The sequence below is a fragment of the Scyliorhinus canicula genome, chromosome 14 (genome assembly GCF_902713615.1).
Source record: "Scyliorhinus canicula chromosome 14, sScyCan1.1, whole genome shotgun sequence".
NCBI classification, from domain to species: Eukaryota; Metazoa; Chordata; class Chondrichthyes; order Carcharhiniformes; family Scyliorhinidae; genus Scyliorhinus; species Scyliorhinus canicula.
This window is the reverse complement of record NC_052159.1, coordinates 21,009,268-21,029,001: the sequence shown is the minus strand read 5'-3', so window position 1 is coordinate 21,029,001 and position 19,734 is coordinate 21,009,268. Positions and strand designations below refer to the sequence as shown.

General features: G+C 42.1%; 1 protein-coding gene across 4 annotated transcripts in view; it reads right to left on the bottom strand.

Moving 5' to 3' along the window:
- The window catches only part of tubgcp5 (tubulin, gamma complex associated protein 5), a 70,909-nt gene that overhangs the window by 32,198 nt on the left and 18,977 nt on the right, over positions 1 to 19,734 (bottom strand). For all 4 annotated transcript variants that reach the window (XM_038817933.1, XM_038817934.1, XM_038817931.1 and 1 more), the window contains exons 6-12: positions 18,327 to 18,462; positions 16,727 to 16,844; positions 12,954 to 13,043; positions 10,510 to 10,603; positions 4,405 to 4,651; positions 1,844 to 2,046; positions 302 to 417 (exon numbers count right to left, since the gene is read on the bottom strand). In XM_038817933.1, the coding sequence (XP_038673861.1) occupies positions 302 to 417; positions 1,844 to 2,046; positions 4,405 to 4,651; positions 10,510 to 10,603; positions 12,954 to 13,043; positions 16,727 to 16,844; positions 18,327 to 18,462 (1,004 nt within the window). The remainder of the gene's footprint in view (positions 1 to 301; positions 418 to 1,843; positions 2,047 to 4,404; positions 4,652 to 10,509; positions 10,604 to 12,953; positions 13,044 to 16,726; positions 16,845 to 18,326; positions 18,463 to 19,734) is intronic.

Below are 19,734 nucleotides of genomic sequence, written 5' to 3'. Positions count from 1 at the left end.
GGCCAAATAAGACATTATTCACATCTCACCAATGATCCGTCACAATTGCTTTTACAACTGTTCAGTTGCTGGAGGTAGTAAAATGCATCTCAAACCTCTTTGCACCTGGTACTAACGTGTACTTTCAGAAAGAAGGGCGGCGGAGGGGATGGAACTATGGAGAGCAATCATAAGTGGCAATTCTGGATACATTTTTCGGCCTATTTAAAGGGTTAATTCCTTGCTGCAGACATTAACTTGGATGCCAAAGTAAACAAAACCAAGTAGTCAAACACAGTTCATAATTTTGTGATTATAGTACCTTTGGATAATGAATTCTTTTGCAGGGTCAGACAGGTTTCCGTGTACTATCCACTCATCCACAATTTCGAGATATGGCCTTACAGTTTCTACCCATAAAGAAAAGAGAAGTGAGACCTGCAGAGAGAGAGATAAAGAGTCAGAGATGGTTAAAGCTAAAGATTTAAAAAAGGTTAGCCTCACAGTTTATTCTCACTGCCTAGTCTCACAGCCCTATTACTATTCCTGTCAAAATTAAAATCACCTTTTCTCTTCTCAGTTATTCTTATCTTCCAAGCCATTTGGTCAAGGTTCAAAACTCTTTATTTGATGAGTTTTACCATTGAATGCCACAATTTAATATCACCATCTTCCCTATCATTTCTGCCTAACAATCAGGTATACTGTCCACCCTACCATTTAATCCTTGTAACAGGCCATGAGTGATAATTGATAAACTCAGCCTTAGATTTAACTTTACCAACATTAGGATATAGTACCTTGCTACTGCTCACTGCCTTAACTGAAACTGGAATGCATAGACGTGAATCTGCGTTAATCTTTCAGCTGTTCTGACACAAAAATATACCATTTTCAGATCTGCCTCAAGCATTCAATTTCATTACCATATCTCAAATGTTTTTTTTGGAAGTAACCATCATAAATTATGTTTTGAGATTTTTGAACAATTTATGTTTTTATTATGCCTTTAATGTAATAAAACTTTCCAAAGTTCTGCCCAGGGGCACAACCATTGAGTCACTTAAGGGGAGACTGGAACACATGATCAGCATGTTGTCCAAAAAGGGAGGTTTTAAGGAGTGTTTTAAAAGAAAAGAGAGCGGTTTAGAGGCAGACAGGTTTAGGGAGGTAATTCCAGAGGCAGCAAAAATCACTTGGACAGAAAAGCACCAGTTCCAACTGATCCCCAATTTCATTACATTTCAGAAAGACACTCTCCAAAATGTATAAAATAGCACTCAAATTTTTAAAATGTTTCCTGATGCTAGTGTGGTACATAAGGTATTCCTATCAGAAATGAGGGGCCAGATAGGAAAATAAATGGTACCGTGAGCAGTTTATGGAATCAGCTACTTCTGAAAACCATTCCATGAACTCTTTTAAAAATCCATCTCTGTGGATAAGAACAGGTGGGAATTCAAATAACCTGCTTTCTAAGCTCTACCCTCTAAAATATGTTTCAAGTTTACAGCAACGAGCATTTAAATTCTGTTGCACAACCACATAAATTTGGTAACTTATAGGGGTGACTTGTGTGCAATCTGCACCAGAACTAGCTGCACAGCTTAGAGGGAACATTGCTTGCAATTGCAGAAAATCAACTTGTTGATGAGAGCTACTGTTTTTGAAAGATCAGCCCCAAGCTGCCTCCACCATGTCAAAACAAAGAGAAAATTGTATAGAAAAAAGGGACAAAAAAAGCAAAATTACATGAACATTTCAACTTTTAATAGTATTAACAAAGATGGGTTTCCACTTAACATCCCAGCCCCACGCACTGAATTTTGCTTCTTAGCATTGATGTGATAAAAGATGCACTCACGGTCTGCTCAGCAGCTTCTCCAACACTGTCATATTCAATAATAGCCTTGTACAGAGTATTCAACAGATGAGAAGCCCTGATTACATTTGGAGTATCAGGTGGAACCTCTGCTATTCCTGTACTGAATATTTTGTGAAGTATCTTAAGTTGAGACAATCGAGGAGCCAGTTTCTCAAGTACTGCTGCTAAGGTTACCGTCTCATCTTATAAAGTAAAATAATAAGTACAGTCAGTAAGCAACAGAACTGTAAGAAATAATTATACAGCCTTTTACTGTCAGCAAGTAATTAGGAAGTTTGTGAACCAAACTCTACCAAGAGATAAATTCTTACTTGCAGTGCTTTCAGAAAACCTTAAACAATGCGAAGAATAAGATTTAGAAACCCCTGACAAATTATTTTAATACCCAACACTAAAATGATGTAAGTAATGCATATTTCCACAGCACAAATTACTTTAAAGCTCCTGTTTGAATGCTGAAAACCTTTATGCACAGCCCAACCCAGCTCATTCAAAAGCAACTGGCCACAGAGCACCATGGGCTGACCGTGCTGAAATCTTCACTGATAAAACAACAGTTCCCTCAGGTAGGGCACGTGTATAAATGCCACAGGAATCCAAACCTTCAATCACTTGAAGGGGAACATGGAGAAAATGTAAATTTTAAACAGTGATTAATATTTTTTGCTGCTGCCCACCTCCTTTGCATTAGCTAAACAGCCAAGATGAGGAGCCCCTTAAGAGCAGCTATCCAACAACCTTCCTTATTCTTTCTCAAAATACTTCAGAATAATTCCCACACACCTCAGTACACTATTGGAATCAACATGCAAACTAAGGGATTCAGATTTCAAATCACGAAAGATATATGAAACCAACCAGAGCTTCAGGAATAATCATCAAATCAGTGAATAAGCTCTAGCAAGCAGCAAAGCTATTGATTGTCTGGCAAAGACCGATAAGTGAATACTATGGGCGGGATTCCCCCCTACCCGGCGAGGTGGGGGATCCCGGCGGGACGGAGTGGCGTGAACCACTCCGGCGTCGCGCCGCCCCAAAGGTGCAGAATCCTCCGCACCATCAGTGGTTGGTGCTCCGCCGGCCGGTGGGAAAGGGGCTTGGCGCCACGCCAATCGGCGCCGAAGGGCCTCCGCCTTCCGATGCGGGAGCGCCAGTGGTGCTGGCATCATGCCCGCACATGCGCAGAGGGATTACCTTCCGCAGTGGGAATGGCGGAGGGCCACAGCCTCCGATGCGGAACAATAGAGTGCCCCCATGGCACAGGCCCGCTCGCGGATCGGTGGGCCCCGATCGCGGGCCAGGCCACCGTGGGGACACCTCCCGGGGCCAGATCCACCCACGCCCCCCCCAAGAACCCCAGAGCCTGCCCGCGCTGCCAGGTCCCGCCGGTAAGGGACCTACTCCAATTTACGCTGGCGGGACTGGCAACAGATGGGCGGGACTTCGGCCCATCGCGGGCCGGAAATTTCCGGCAACACCGGCGCCCATTGAGTCACGCCAGACCCCGCCATTCTCAGACATGGGCGGCGCGACTCATGGCGGGCTGGTTTTTGGGGGGGGCGGGAGAATTGGGAGGATGGCGGGAGTGGGATTCATGCCGACCCCCGGCGATTCTCCCACCCGGCGGGAGTCGGAGAATCCCGCCCTATATAAGTAGCAGAGATATTGCAAGGCAGTTTGCCAGATGAAATATCACGTAAGTGGCAGAGCGTTATGAAGGAAGGAAAATACATTACTTTCTAACTTTGTTAGCTGCATCTGAAGCAGCAATAACAATAATGAAGTTGCTAGAATGCCAGTGCAAAAGCTTCAGTCTAATTTCTTACTCACAGAGCTTGACATTATGAAATTTAATTCCCTGGAACTCTGCAACTTGTACAAAGTAGCGTGAGAACCCACCAAAGCAAGGTTGATGATGCTTGCATTCGGCTGAGGAAAATCGATCATGCTCATCATGGTACTGAAGTACAATTTGTCTAAGTTTTTCTCTGCTCCTGCATCAATTCTGAGGGACATCTATTGGGCTAATGAGAATCTCCTGCTGTTGGTAGCATGGTGGTTAGCATAAATGCTTCACAGCTCCAGGGTCCCAGATTCGATTCCCGGCTGGGTCACTGTCTGTGTGGAGTCTGCACGTCCTCCCCTGTGTGCGTGGGTTTCCTCCGGGTGCTCCGGTTTCCTCCCACAGTCCAAAGATGTGCGGGTTAGGTGGATTGGCCATGCTAAATTGCCCGTAGTGTCCTAATAAAAAAAGTAAGGTGGTGGGGGTGTTGTTGGGTTACGGGTATAGGGTGGATACGTGGGTTTGAGTAGGGTGATCATGGCTCGGCACAACATTGAGGGCCGAAGGGCCTGTTCTGTGCTGTACTGTTCTATGTTCTATGTTCTATATGCTTCAATTTTGAGACTGAATGTATGTTAGAAAATCTAATGTACGATAGTCAGTAATGTGTTGGATGGTGGATGATAATTGCAACAAGAAAAATTATTTGCTAAAAGCTAACAAGGGAAGTGTTTTAAACATGCAACATTTTGAATACCTTTAGTTATCATGCACTTTTCAATGCTGACAAGCTCTTCCTTGAAGTTTACAAAATATTTATGCAGGGCCCAGACAAAAGACTGATACGTTCGAAAGGGGGGCTCAGTAAACTTTTTACACATGGGTAAGGTTCCAGGTGGGCAACTTTCAGAGCTGTATCCAATAACTTCATCCATGAACTTCTGTAGTCTAAACACAACTTGTCCGTATGCGGCAATCTGTTCCAAAACTGCTCTCAAGCAATTCTGCAAAAAAAAAAAAAAGAAAAAACAATTTAGCTCATTATTTGGAGGAAGCACACAACCTCAATCACCATATTTGCTGGCCACAATTGTTTAAATCTGCTGATGCACCAGCATTAAACTTAGAGTAGGACCGTTACATTTTGGTGACTTCCATTATTCTACCTCTTCGGTTAAAGGAACACTGAAGAAACTTAAGCTGTTTGAAGAAGGACATATACTACCTTTGTCATGAGTAAATAGAGAGGAATAACTAATGTGACCCGTGAAGTACATTTCACTGCATAGTTAAACCAGCATAGTTTAACAAGGAAGTGCATAGTTCAAACGTCCTACTAATACAAACACACAAAAAATATACACTGAACTACATCTGTAGTGTAATCAGATCTACACTCGAGCTATTATTAATGCTAAAATCCTCAGGAAGACAAAAACAGCAGAAGAAAAACTGAAGCTTCAGGAAAATATGCTGGAAAATCCCTTCCAATATTGCATGGTAATCACCTCCAGGAGAGGACTGCCATCTGTGACAGATCACCAGACATACTGAGCACCCCAGTTTTCCCCCCAAATACACAATTACAATGGCGTTCGGACTTTATATGCCAAAGTTGAATTTCAACTAAATGCATTTCCAATAGCAAACATAATAAGCTTTTACATCCAAATGGTTTACACAGAACATTTACCTTGTAGTTCACTGCACTTCAAAAGATGTGAGATGCACTGACATGATAAGGCATCGTAAATAAAAATATTACAAAATTGGACACTTGATAAATCACACATGCAAATAGCATATACAATACTGCATAGTTTGAATGTGCTGTTCAACATAGTGAAGTGTCTTCTGGTAGTTAAGAATGGAAAAATCACAACAACAACTTACATTTGTACAGCACCTTTAATGTAATACAGTAGTCCCACGTTATACCGCGGGTGTTGGGGTCCAAGACAGCCACCCGCGTTGCATCCGAGCCGCGGAAGCCTACGAAAATTTTGAGCACCACCTGTGCTGAGAATAACTGAGAATCGTCCACAAAATGTGTCCTCCCCCTGAGATGATCATTGGGCAGGCTTACCCACTGGTGCCCGGTTTGCCGATTTATCCGGGTACCTACGCGTCCATCTCGCAGGTTGGGAGTCTCCGGTATGGGGGAGTGATGCTGACTCTTGCCGGGAAAGTGTTGTCACTGGTGCTGGTCACTAGGACTGTGTCTCCTTTGGCGGGAGTCCTGAACTACAGCACAGGAAGGTGACACTCCGCATCCAGCGGGGCATCCTAGGTTGAGGACCACCATTGCAAGGTAGGGTGCTTAACAATCCTGTCTTTCTTGTTCTTAGGCGTTTTTCATCACAACTGCATGGTTTCCGACTTAGACAATGTTGATTGCTTTTTCTGCGCTTTCAAGTCTCAGGCTGGGATAGCTTGGAATTCATCCTTTTTGGACCAAAACCTCCCAAGTTCCGTTACAGACTAAAGTGTGGGTTGAGCCCACGAAAAAAGTTGGGGTCCATAAGCACCCCCGCCGTATTACGGAGCGCGGTATAACGGGGGACTACTGTAAAATGTTCCAAGGCACTTCACAGGAGCGTTGGAAAACAAAATGCCACCAAGTCACAAAAAGGGTTTAAAGTGAGTCTTAAAGGAGAAAAGTGAGGTAAGGAAGGCAGGGAGATTTCGGAAGGATATTCTAGAACTTGGGGTCTAGGCAGTTGAATGGACGGCAACTAATGATAGAATAATTAAAATCTGGGATGGAGAAGAGTGCAGGTGACTCAGAGAGTTAATAGGGTTGGAGAAGATCACAGAGATGGAGAGGAGTGAGGTCATGGAGAGATTTGAAAATGGTGATGAGAGAATTTTAAAATCATGGAGCTTGACCTGGCATCAATACAAATCCCTGAGCATAAGGATAACAGATAAATGGATCTTGGTGGGAGATTTTTTTTATTCGTTCATGGGATGTGGGCATCGCAGGCTGTGCCAACATTTATTGCCGATCCCTAATTGCCCTTGGAGGGGCAGTTAAGAGTCAACCACACTGCTGTGTGTCTAGAATCACATAGAGTCAAAGGCCATACCAGGAAAGGATGGCAGATTTCCTTTCCTAAAGGACATTAATGAACCAGGGTTTTAACTCAAAAACAGCTTCTTCCCCACTGTCACCAGACTCCTAAATGACCCTTTTATAGACTGACCTCATTAACACTACAACCTGTATGCTTCATCCGATGCCAGTGCTTATGTAGTTACATTGTATATCTTGTGTTGCCCTATTATGTATTTTCTTTTATTCCCTTTTCTTCCCATGTACTTAATGATCTGTTGAGCTGCTCGCCGAAAAATACTTTTCACTATACCTCGGTACACGTGACAATAAACAAATCCAATCCAATCCAATTAAGGCATGGGCAGCAGAATTTTGGATGACCTTATGTTTATGGGGGTGTAAAATGTGGGATACCAGCCAAGAGTGCATTGGAACAGTCAAGTTGAGAGGTCACAAGAGATATAAATAAGAGTTTCAGCAGCAGTTGAGCGGAGTCAGGAGTGAAGCTGTGGAAGTGAAATAGATTGTCGTAGTGATAGCAGCAGTGAACGGAGAAGAAAAAGAAAAATATCCTGTCCACTTATTTTGTACCACAGAGTTTTTCAAAGCAAATTTGTCTATTAGAACGAAAGATAGTACGAGGTTAGAGTTTAGTCAGGCCAAATCAGAACTGGCTTGTTAATTTGTCACAGATAATCTACAATCTAATGGGAGGTGCTAAATGCTGACATGGTCATTATTTTTCAAGTTAACAAGATTATATTTCAAAACAGGAAAATCCATAAAATCCCTACAGTGCAGAAGGAGGCCAATCAGCCCCGTGATTCTGCACCAATCCTCCAAATAGCACTCTACATTGAGACCCACTACCCAGCCCTATCCCCGTAACCCCGTGCATTAATCATAGCCAATCCACCTAATCTGCACATCTTTGGACATGAAGGGGCAATTTTTAGCATGCCCAATCCACCTAACCTGCACATCTTTGGACTGTGGGAGGAAACTTCGGAGCACCCGGGAGAAATCCATGCAGCCACAAGGAGAACGTGCAAACTCTATGAAGACAGTCACCCGAGGCCGGAATCCAACTCGGGTCCCTGGTGCTTTAAGGCAGCAATGCTAACCAGTGCTGTGAAAATAATAATTTTCATTCATCATCTGACGACATCTAGTTCTGCATACAGATTGGGTGTGTCAAATTAGTCACAGTACAAAAGAGGAGGAACTTCTGGAGTGCATACAAGATGGTTTTCTGGACCAATACATTGAGGAACCAACAAAGGAACAGGCCATCTATGACTGGGTATTGTGCAATGTGAAAGGGTTACTTGGCAATCTAGTTGTGAGAACACCCTTGGGGATGAGTGACCATAATATGATAGAATTTTTATCAAGGTGGACAGTGTGGCAATTGATTCTGACCAGGGTACTGAATCTCAATAAAAGGTAGCTATGATACTATGAGGCATGAACTGACTATGATAGACTGAGAAACATTACTGAAAGGAAGGACAGTGGACAGGCAATGGCAGGCATTAAGGAAACAAATAGGTGAACTCCAAAAGTTGTTTATTCCTATTTGGCACAAGAGTAGAAAGAGAACTGAGCCAAACCATAGTTTAGAAGGGAAATCAGGAATTGAAGCATACAAATTAGCAAGAAAAAACAACAGACCTAAGGATTGGGAACAGTTTAAAATTCAGCAAAGGCGGACCAAGGGATTGATTATGAAGAAGCGAATACAATATGAAAGTAAGCTAACTGGGAACATAAAAACTGACTGTAAGAAGTTTTTTAGGGTCTTAAAGAGAAAAATGTTGACAAAACAATTGTGTGCCCCTTAATGTCAGAAACTGTTCACATTATATAATTGGATGAGAGATCTAAATTTATTATCTCCAAATTTGCAAATGGTACAAAATTGGGTGGGAGGTTGAGCAGTGAGGAGGATGCAGTGATGCTTCAGCGGATTCACACAGGTTGTGAGTGGGCATATGCATGGCAGATACAGTATAAATGTGGGTAAATGTGAAGTTATCCACTTCGGTAGCAAAAGAAGGAGGAAGGCAGATTATTTGCTGGATACTCAGCGAGACCTCCTCATGCATCAGTTGTTGAAAATAAGTGTGCAGGTATAGCAGGCAATAAAGAAGGCAAATGTGAGGGGAGGCCTGTGGCGCAGTGGTTAGCACTGGGACTGCGTCGTTGAGGACCCGGGTTCGAATCCCGGCCCTGGGACACTGTCCATGTGGAATTTGCACATTCTCCCCATGTCTGCATGGGTTTCACCCCCACAACCCAAGGATGTGTAGGTTAGGTGGATTCGCCATGCTAAATTGCCCCTTAATTGAAAAAAAAGGCAAATGGTATGTTGGCCTTCATAGCGAGAGGATTTGAGTATAGGAATAGGGATGTTTTACTGCAATTGTATAGGGCATTGGTGAGGCCACACCTAGAGTATTGTGTGCAGTTTTGGTGTCCTTATCTGAGGAAGAATGTTCTTGCTATGGAGGGAGCGCAGCGAAGGTTTACCAGGATGATTCCTGGGATGGCAGGTCTGTCATATGAGGAGACACTAAATTGGTTAGGGTTATATTCATTGGAGTTTAGAAGAGTGAGAGAGGATCTCATAGAAACTTACAAAATTCTAACAGGATTAGACAGGGTAGATTCAGAAAGAATGTTCCTGGTGGTAGGGGAGTCCAGAACTAGGAGTCATAGTTTGAGGATAAGGGATAAACCTTTTAGGACTGAGGTGAGGAGAATTTATTTCAACCAGAGAGAATTCACTACCACAGAAAGTAGTTGAGGCCAAAACGTTGAGTGAATTCATGAAGGAATTAGATTTAGCACTTGGGGCTAAAGGGATCGAGGAATATGAGGGGTGTGTGTGTGGGGAAAGAGAGCGCAGGATCAGGATATTGAATTTGATGATCAGCCATGATCATAATGAATGGTGGAGCTGGTTCGAAGGGCTGAAAGCCCTCATCCTGCTTCTATTTTCTATGTATGAGACAAAGTGAGGAACACCGAGATTGTAGGGTTTGGGGGGGGGGAAGAAGCAGACATGCATTTATATATTATCTTTCACGATCTTAGGATGTTCAAAGTTGCTTTATAGTTCATGAAGTAATTTAGATGCAATGTAGGAACACAACGCCCAATTTTCCTGCACTGCCCCAAACAGCAGAGTGAAAATGACTACATAATCTATCTTTTTGTCAAGTGATTTTGATTGAGGATAAATATTGTCTAGAACACCAGGGGAAGTTTCCTTGTTCTTCTTTGAATTTGTGCCATGTGCTCCGTTATGCACATCTGAGAGGATATAATAATAATAATCTTTATTGCCACAAGTAGGCTTACATTAAAACTGCAATGAAGTTACTGTGAAAACCCATAGTAGCCACATTCTGGCGTCTGTTCAGGTATACTGAGGGAGAATTCAGAATGTCAATTCACCTAACAGCACGTCATTCGGGACTTGTAGGAGGAAACCGGAGCCTCCGGAGGAAACCCACGCAGACACAGGGAGAAAGTGCAAACTTTGCACAGACAGTGACCCAAGCCGAGATTCGAACCTGGGGTCCTGGCGCTGTGTAGTCATAGTGCTAACCAGTATGCTACCGGAATAATTTGGGCTTCAACTTAATATCTCATATGCCCTTCTAACAATGCAGCACTCTCAGTATTGAACTGAACAATCAGCCTAACAATGTGCTCAAATGACTGGAGTGGGACCTGAACCCACATCTTCTGACTCAAGGAATGGTCCTATGGTTTCTCTTTATGGGAGTTACATACCTGGGTCAGATGAGCTACCATGATGTCAGTTCTCACCGATATTTTTCCATCGTGCAAAGTATAAATAAACAGCTTATTAACACCAGACAATAACCTGCATACAGAAAGAAATTTATATTAAAATTTTCACAATACATTGGTAGAGAGGTATATATATATATATATAATATATATATTTTTTAAAAATATATATATATATATTATTGCGCATCACAAAAACTATTAAAAAAATTAGGACTCTATAAATTAGGAATATGAAAATTTGGGTATGAAAATGTTGTTGTACCTATTTAGATTTACTTATCTTTTGCTACTTGTGAGATTTCTTTATTTTTTTTTCCCTTCCCCACCCATACACAATTTTTCCCTGTTCATTTTCAGATTTTATTGCTGGAGCCTTTCAGTCCTATACACCATTTTGTTCTTGCTTTGTTTCGTTTTCTTCATTTTCAATTCTATTTTAGGATCATTTTATTCCAGGTGTTGCTGCCTTTAGTCACTAGTGGCATAAATATCAACTTTTGCTCAGTAAAAATATTTGTGGTTCTGAGCTAAAGATTCAAGTCCATGATCCAGGCTGACATGTCAGTTCAGCATTGAGGGAGTGCTGCATTCTTGGAGATGCCATCTTTTGGTTGAAATGTTAAACTGATTTTAGAAGGATTTTAAACGAGAGATACTTAATCTGAAGGCCATCCGAGAGCATGAACATTGTCCCAGAGGTGGGTGGAGCTTAGGTAGATTCTCCAATTTATCTGGGGGTTGCCTCGTTTGTTAGTTGCAACCTGGATTTTGTGTGCTGCAGCTCACTGAGAGAAGCTAGCCAAAATAAATGACAGTTAGTTAGGCCTGCAGTTTAGGCAGAGAAAAAAAGTAAACTTCATCATTCACCTCACCACAAGGAATGCAGGTAGGGCTTAAACTCAGTTTAGATTTCATGAGGGAACAGAAACTGGAAGATTTGTTCTTGCTTGAGGCTCATGGAAATAATAGTCATTGGTTCAGAACTTTCTGGTAAAAGAAAGCAGTCAGCAGAAAGTCTTGCAAGTACTCAGGAAGTAACCAGAGTAAGTAACTGAGGTGTCCACAGTCAAGAGGTGGTAAAGGAAGGCTTGAGTATAGCTGGAATTGAGGAGAATTAGAGTAATTTCAAGAGGGCTGTGGCCTACTTCTGGGTGGTCTGAACAGAAGTAAATAACTTCAATATTGATGTGTCTTTTAACAAAAAGGTTTGGAAGAAAGCAAGGAGTAAAACTGGAGTGTATAATAAATATAGTTAGAACCTATTGTATTAATACTGCTTGTTTTGGTTAATTCATTTAAATACAATAAGGTTTGTGTTTTGCTGGAAACGTGGAATCTCACTTCAATCTCCATTGCTCCAAGGAGAATAACTCGAGTCTTTCCAACCCTACCTTCGGCCTAAATCACCCCCCCAATCCCTGGAACCTTTCAGGTACATCTCCTCTACACTCACTCAAAGACCTCACATCTTTCCCCAAGTGTGGTGAACAGAACTGGATACAATGCCATAGTTGGGGCCTAACCAGAGCTTTACATAAGTTCTGCATAACTTCCCTGCTTTTTGTATTCAAGCCCTCTATTTATGAAACCCAATATCCCATTTGCTTTTCTAACCACTTTCCCAATGTGACCTATCACCCTCACTTGATCAGCCACGGAGCTGAAGCATGTACGGGTACAGTGTATGGTAATGGCTACATATAGAAGAGCAATAAGGGGCCAAACTACATCCTTTCCCTATAGGAGTTGGACTGGAAGGTGGCTGTCAAAATTAAACCAGAAACCAAACAAATTCTTAACTTGACTCACCTGTGTTTATTGGCAATGATCCTTCTGATCAAAGATGAAATATAATCGGGTTGGTCGTATGCTCACCAGTAACCAATGAAATTGCCAAAAAGATATGAACATTCAAAATGGTGATGTGATTACTGATGCCCAATGAGATTTCCAGGAAGTGAACTCCAAATTATTTGTAATTAAATAAGATACCATCTTCAAGATCAATAAAATAACAGTCTGCAGAAATGCATAACATTTAGAATATCTATAAAACCTTCCAGAAGTAACTTTTGGGGTGACACAATGATTATCACTGCTGCCTCACAGCTCCAGGGACCCGGGTTCCATTCCGGTCTCGGGTGACAGTCTGTGTGGAGTTTTCACTTTCTTCCAGTGTCTGCACGGGCTTCCCACGGGTGCTCCGGTTTCCACCCACAGTCCAAAAACGTGCAGGTTAGGTTGATTGGCCATGCTAAATTGTCCTTCGTATCCATAAAGGTTAGGTGGGGTTACAGGGATAGGGTGGAGGTGTGGGCTTGAGTAGGGTGCTCTTTCCAAGGGCTGGTGCAGACTCAATGAGCCGAATGGCCTCCTTCTACTGTAAATTCTATGATAAGTAATAACTGGCTGCTACTTACCACAATGTTTCTCTTATCACTTGGGTTTCTGTAACAAATGTCCGTTCATCTGAATAATATAGCGGATCAGTATTGTACAAGTGCTGCTCCCTAGACAGTAAAGTTACTTAATTACAATCAAAGAGGAAACTTATTTTTCTCAAACAAAACTAAGTCGCTGTACAATAAACTGTTTCATTTGTGAAGTTGAGCCATTCAACTCCTGTGCTGTTGACTTTTAACAAGAATACATGGTTATTTTGTTAAACTGGCCATTTTTTCCATAGAGAACAGGTGTCACGACTGTTCAACTGTGCAGTTCCGAATCAGCCTGAACATAAGAACATATGAAGTGTTCCCTTGGGAAGAAATTTCCACAGATTAATGATGCTTTGAGAGAAGAAATTCAACCTCATTTCAGTTTTAAATAGAAGACCCCTTGTCTTTAAACTGTGGATCTTAGTCCTGGAGCGTCACACAAGGGGAGAAGTCCTCAAATTTGTCCTGCCAAGCCCCCTCAGGATCATATCTCATTCTTCTAAAGTCCAATGAGTACGGGCCCAGCCTGCTCAACATTTCCTCATAAGACAATCCCTTTAACCCAGGAAGCAGCCCAGTAAACATCTGTCCCTCTTTAAGGAGACCAAGACCAAAATTGTATATTGTACTCTTGGTGCAGTCTTACCATGTCCCCCACGCAGTTGAAGCAAGGTTTGCCTACTTTTATACTCCATTCTCCTTGCAATAAAAGCAAACATTCCATTTGCCTTCCTTATTACTTGCTATACCTGCATGCTACATTTTGTGATTTGTGTACAAGGACACTCACTTAACCTCTTTGCAGACTCTTTGCGTCCTCCTCACAACTTGCTTTCCTCCCTATCTTTGTATAGTTAGCACATTTGGTTGCAATACACTCGGTCCCTTCATCCAAGTCTTTAATACACCTCAAATAGTTGAGGCCCGAGCACTGATCCTGTTGCACTCCACTAGTTATATTTCTCAACTTCATTGCACTGTTAATATAAGCCTACTTGTGACACTAATAAAGATTATTATTGTTATTAAATGACTCAACAATTCCAACTCTCTATTTCCTTTTAAGTAGCCAATTTTCTGTTCATGCCAATCTGTCTTGCTCTTTCCTACATTAGTGGGATTTCAGTTTAAATTTTCCCCTGCCTAACCCAAGGGGTGCAGAGGTCATTTGTAGCAACTTTATCAGTTAACTCACACAGATGTGGTATTGAACACAAGTCTTTCTGATCGAGAAGGCTCATGGTTACACCAACCTGTACCTATCCCAATTGAGAATATGCGTTTTCTTCCAAGATACAAGCTGACAGGGCAGTCGACCTTGGCACATAAAACGTGACCTTTGAATCTTCGGAAAATCCTTCCAAAATCAGGCATCAACATAGGGGCAGCAGGGTAGCATGGTGGTTAGCATAAATGTTTCACAGCTCCAGGGTCCCAGGTTCGATTCCCGGCTGGGTCACTATCTGTGTGGAGTCTGCACGTCCTCCCCCTGTGTGCGTGGGTTTCCTCCGGGTGCTCCGGTTTCCTCCCACAGTCCAAAGATGTGCGGGTTAGGTGGATTGGCTATGCTAAATTGCCCGTAGTGTCCTAATAAAGGTAGGGTTGGGGGGGAGGTTGTTGGGTTACGGGTAAAGGGTGGATACGTGGGTTTGTGTGGGGTGATCATGGCTCGGCACAACATTGAGGGCCAAAGGGCCTGTTCTGTGCTGTACTGTTCTATGTATCTATATGCTGAGTATAAAATGCGAACCACTGGTGTCGGTGGTTACATTTTGAATGTGGAAAAAAAACTTCACTGGTATTTCAAATTAATTCAATGTGACATGCTTTATTGAATGAATTAATTCTACGAACCATAAGCTTGAACCTTTATCGTTAATCACAATCAAAATTGATCGTCTTCAACAACGTCATAGCATTCACCAAGTTCATTCTGAGTCACTTTAAGCCATGGCATCACTACAAATCCCACTCTGGATCAGATGTGGCATTTTTTGTTTCATAATCATCCTTCAACAACAAATAATCTTCCTCTCCATCCACTGAAATGGATATTCCACATTTCTTGAATGATATGGCAACAATTTGAGCATTAATAGCATCCTACAATTTGATGACAACACACAAAACATCAAGTGTATTTTCACTCTTTGCGAACGAAAATTCTCAAAAAACCACACACCTATTCCATTCGATCTTGAATCGCTTGTTAAGGCACACAACCAAATGTCGAACCACGGAAATTAGGACACTGGAGAAACTGCAATTTGGGCGTTATTTCTTCACAGGCGCCTCTTGAACTCATTGGTTATATGGGATTTGACAATGCCCCATATTAATAGGCTGCATTCTTTGAGTAGACCACCAGGAAGCCTTTTTCACACAGCATTGATCCACAACTTCACCGCATCCTCATCCAACCAACAGTTGTCATGGACGCGTACAAAACGTCCCATAGGGAACTTTATTTTTAGTTTGTAAATTACCATAAGCTTTCATTTTGTTCTGTCAGCCATTCAGTCTCGTATCACCATGAATCTTGATTTCCAATGTCTTATGGTTTTCACTAGAACCTTTCCATTCCACAATTTGACTGCTGGGCATATCAAATTTTATTGGCATTTCATCCATGTTGCCGATGTGACATGGGTGCTCGTGCTGATGAACAATTGTTAGAAACTGTTAATTTTGGGAATGAGATCTTTGGTAGTCTCAGAGAGATCATGGTCCCTTCTGTTCCAAAATTCAACATTTTTGTTTTATAAAGCTGCTACACCAACTAGTTGTTGCTCTGAAATCTTTGCTGGACTCTGGGTTTTATTTGGTTCACTTAAGCACGCATTAGTGATAATATAATCATTATAACGATTTGAGAGACCCCATTCCAAAACATGCCTCTCAAGATCAAGCCAGTGTCTGGTCCCTGTTCTCATGCCGCATTTTGTCTTGGGCACCTTCTTTAGGGTTTATTTCTTCTTTTTACATTCATGCAGCTTTGAACGAACAGTGAATTCCCTCATTGTAGCATAGCTACATGACAAATTAACAAATGTTGCAACTTTTAGCTTGAAACCAGCTTTGTACTTCATTCTCTTTGCTAGAAGACCCATTTCTCTTCGTTGTTCGCCTTGCATGATCTGTTTTGACACTCTTTCACAAATCTTACACTCAGGTGCATCTTCTTGGCAACAAGACCCGTATCGACTGGTTGATCCCTTGAGCTGATGATTCTGAACGCTAATAAAGCATTTCTTAGCAAAATAAAGGGGCGATATCGACCTTTCTGCTGAGTACAGGTCTAAGCATGATTTTGGTTCCAAAAAAATAGGGTCTTCTTATACCCGACAATCTCTGGTAAATGCCCTCTAGCTTTGGAAAATGTTGTTTTGAAACCAGCTAATGGGAAGTGCAGAATAGCAACTGAAACAGCAGCAATAACCGAGATGGTCCCCAACATGTCCATAGTGCCAACCAGCTCATTGTGCTGATTCACAGCAAAACAACTGAAATTAATCAAAATTCACAGCTCACAATTTATGGGCTGGTGCTCCAAATTAGTACAGCATCATCCAATTCATTGTGACAGTCTTAATAATGGATCTTATTGCCACTTTCAGAGGATCTGAACTACTCACAGAAGTTATTACCCCATATGTCACTCTCCACTACAAGTCAGTATTCTTATCATGTAGTAGATTGTTCAGGATGTACAATGCGTGGTGTAGATTATTAAACATTTACAACTGCTTTCTTACCAGACAGCAGCTAAATTGGAATGCAGGTGAAAGCTGTGACTAAATTTAGATGCTCGGTTTGTCCAGTACTGGGTGACCACATGCTGCTCCAGCCACAAACGTGCTTCTGGCTCACCAACTAGATGGAGAAGGAACATAACATTAGACATACATTTTAGACATACTTTTCAGCCAATACTTTCTGATTTCAAATATTCTAATTATAATACTATTTAGAGCAGGGCTACAAATAATCATGTTTTAAATGTTTCCTTGAATCTAAAGTGAGACAAAAGAGAGAAATTGCGAGATCATACTAAACTCTACCCCGAGATAGAACCATGAGATCATAAGATGTAGGAGCACAAGTAGGCCATTTAGTCCATCAAGTCTGCTCCGCCATTCAATGAGATTGCGACTGATCTGATGCGCTTATCCTCAACTACACTTTCCCGCCTTATCCCCATAGCCCTCGATTCCCTTACTGATTAGAAATATGCCCATAAGATTTGACTATCATCAGGAAAGAGGCTCAGGCTGAAGCCTGTATATTTTTTTGAAATCAGCTTTCATACTTTGATAAAGGAGGAGCAGCTGGTTTTCCGTTTACATACATATACACACTCAGATATATAGAGAGGGAAGCAGAAACAGCTGCTACTGTGGAAAGCAGAGAAAAGGACTGTTTTTGTGTTAGCCACCCAGCAGAATGCTGGTGAGACAGGTTCTCTGTTCAAAGAGATGTGGCTTGTGGAATTTTAAAAGCCAAGGAGTTGCCAGAGAGTGCCTTGCTGGTGGAAGATAGTTTGGAGTTACTGGGAAGGATCTGAACTACTCTTGAACAACTTTTGAAGGGACACTGGAAAACTCACCCTGGGCTGGTAGAGAGAAGGGAAAGAGTGTGAAACAGAATCTTCCAAGACTACACATCTACTGGGAACATGTCACAAAGCATTTCAGCTGTGCTAGTTCGTTAATGGGGAAGGACCTTTGCTTTAATTTGAGGGTATTAGTTGCCTATTAAGTAATGTTCACTCTATGTTGAGTTTTGTTTCTTTGTTACAATAGAAGTCTTAAAACACAAAACCTTGTTTAAAATTCATTCTTGGGGCAGCACGGTGGTTAGCATTGCTGCTTCACGGCACCAAGGTCCCAAGTTCGATCCCGGCTCTTGGGTCACTGTCTGTGTGGAGTTTGCACATTCTCCCAGTGTTTGTGTGGGTTTCGCCCCCACAACCCAAAAATGTGCAGAGTAGGTGGATTGGCCACGCTAAATTGCCCCTTAATTGGAAAAAATGAATTGGGTACTCTAAATTTATGAAAAGAAAAAACAAATTAATTCTTGGGATGTGGGCGTCACTGGCTAGGCCAGCATTTATTGCCCATCCTTAATTGCTCTCGAGAACGGGGTGGTGAGCTGCCTTCTTGAACTGCTCTACGAACTGGTTCCTCTGTTCGTAACGAGGCGATGCAGTCCCATGCAAAATTGTCTGTTGGTTTTCTCTGCCTCCTCTGTGGCTTCCTTATCGCTGCCTCCCTTGCTGTCTTCACTGAACTAACTTTCAACATGCACTAAATCCTCCGGGATCAGAGCACTGCATGAGACTTTTACAAAACAAACCTTTCGAAGAGGCATGTGGTGCTGCTTTCTTAATTTGTGCTTGTTCTTCCGGTGATGTTTTGTCAACTTGGATCCCAGAATCTTCTCTGCTTAAAGATTCTTGGAGCTCCTCCTCACTTTCTTCTTCAGACCACTCCTAAACAATACAAAGAAGAACAAAGAAAAATACAGCACAGGAACAGGCCTTTCAGCCCTCCAAGCCTGCGCCGATCACGTATCCTATCTAGACCAACCACCTGTATCCTTCTATACCCCCTCTGTTCATGTGCCTATCCAGATAAGAATTAACGGTCGCTAACGTATCTGCCTCAACCACCTTACTTGGCAGTACATTCCAGGACACCATCACCCTCTGTGAAAAAATTTCCCCGCACATCTCCACTGAGCCTTTCCCCCTCACCTTGAACTTGTGCCCTCTTGTAAGTGTAATTTCCGCCCTGGGAAAAAACCTTCAACTGTTCACCCTATCTATACCCCTGATAATTTTATAAACTTCTATCAGGTCACCCCTCAACCTCTGTCTCTCTAGGAAGTACAATCCCAGTTTATTCAAACTCTCCTCATAGCTAATACCCGCCATACCAGGCAACATCCTGGTAAACCTTTTCTGTACTCTCTCCAAAGCCTCCACATCCTTCTGGTAGTGTGGTTACCAGAATTGGACACAGTATTCCAAATGTGGCCTAACCAACGTTCTATATAATTGTCATATAATAGGGCAGCACAGTGGCGCAGTGGTAGAACTGCAGTCTCACGGCGCCGAGGTCCCAGGTTCGATCCCAGCTCTGGGTCACTGTCCGTGTGGAGTTTGCATATTCGCCCCATGTTTGCGTGGGTTTGGCCCCCACAACCCAAAGATGTGCAAGGTAGGTGAATTGAACACGCTAAATTGCCCCTTAATTGAAAAAAATGAATTGGGTACTCTAAATTAAAAAAAAATAATTGTAATGTAATTATCGAGCTTTTATACTTGATTACCCCGTCCTATAAAGGCAAGCATGCCATATGCTTTCGTTTCCACCATGTCCACCTGTGCTGCCATTTTTAAGGATCTGTGGACCTGCACACCCAGATCTCTCTGTGACTCTATACTCCTGATGGTTCTGCCATTTATTTTATGGCTCCCACCTGAATAGCATCTACCAAAATGCATCACCTCGCATTTATATTGCACATAAATCATCTCAAAAGTGTCTTTTTGAGAGATAGAAACTGGAGAGAAAGAGAACAAAGTTGGATGTGAGAAAGTGTGGAGAGAAGAACAATTTTGAATCTGGAAAAGTGTGAAGTGACCAAGCGCCTGGTTGAAACAATGGATTTTATAATGTTGGTGAGAGATATAACTCAAAGGGTGAGTTTTTCTTTAATTTAAAGTATCCAATTTTTTTTTCCAATTAAGGGGCAATTT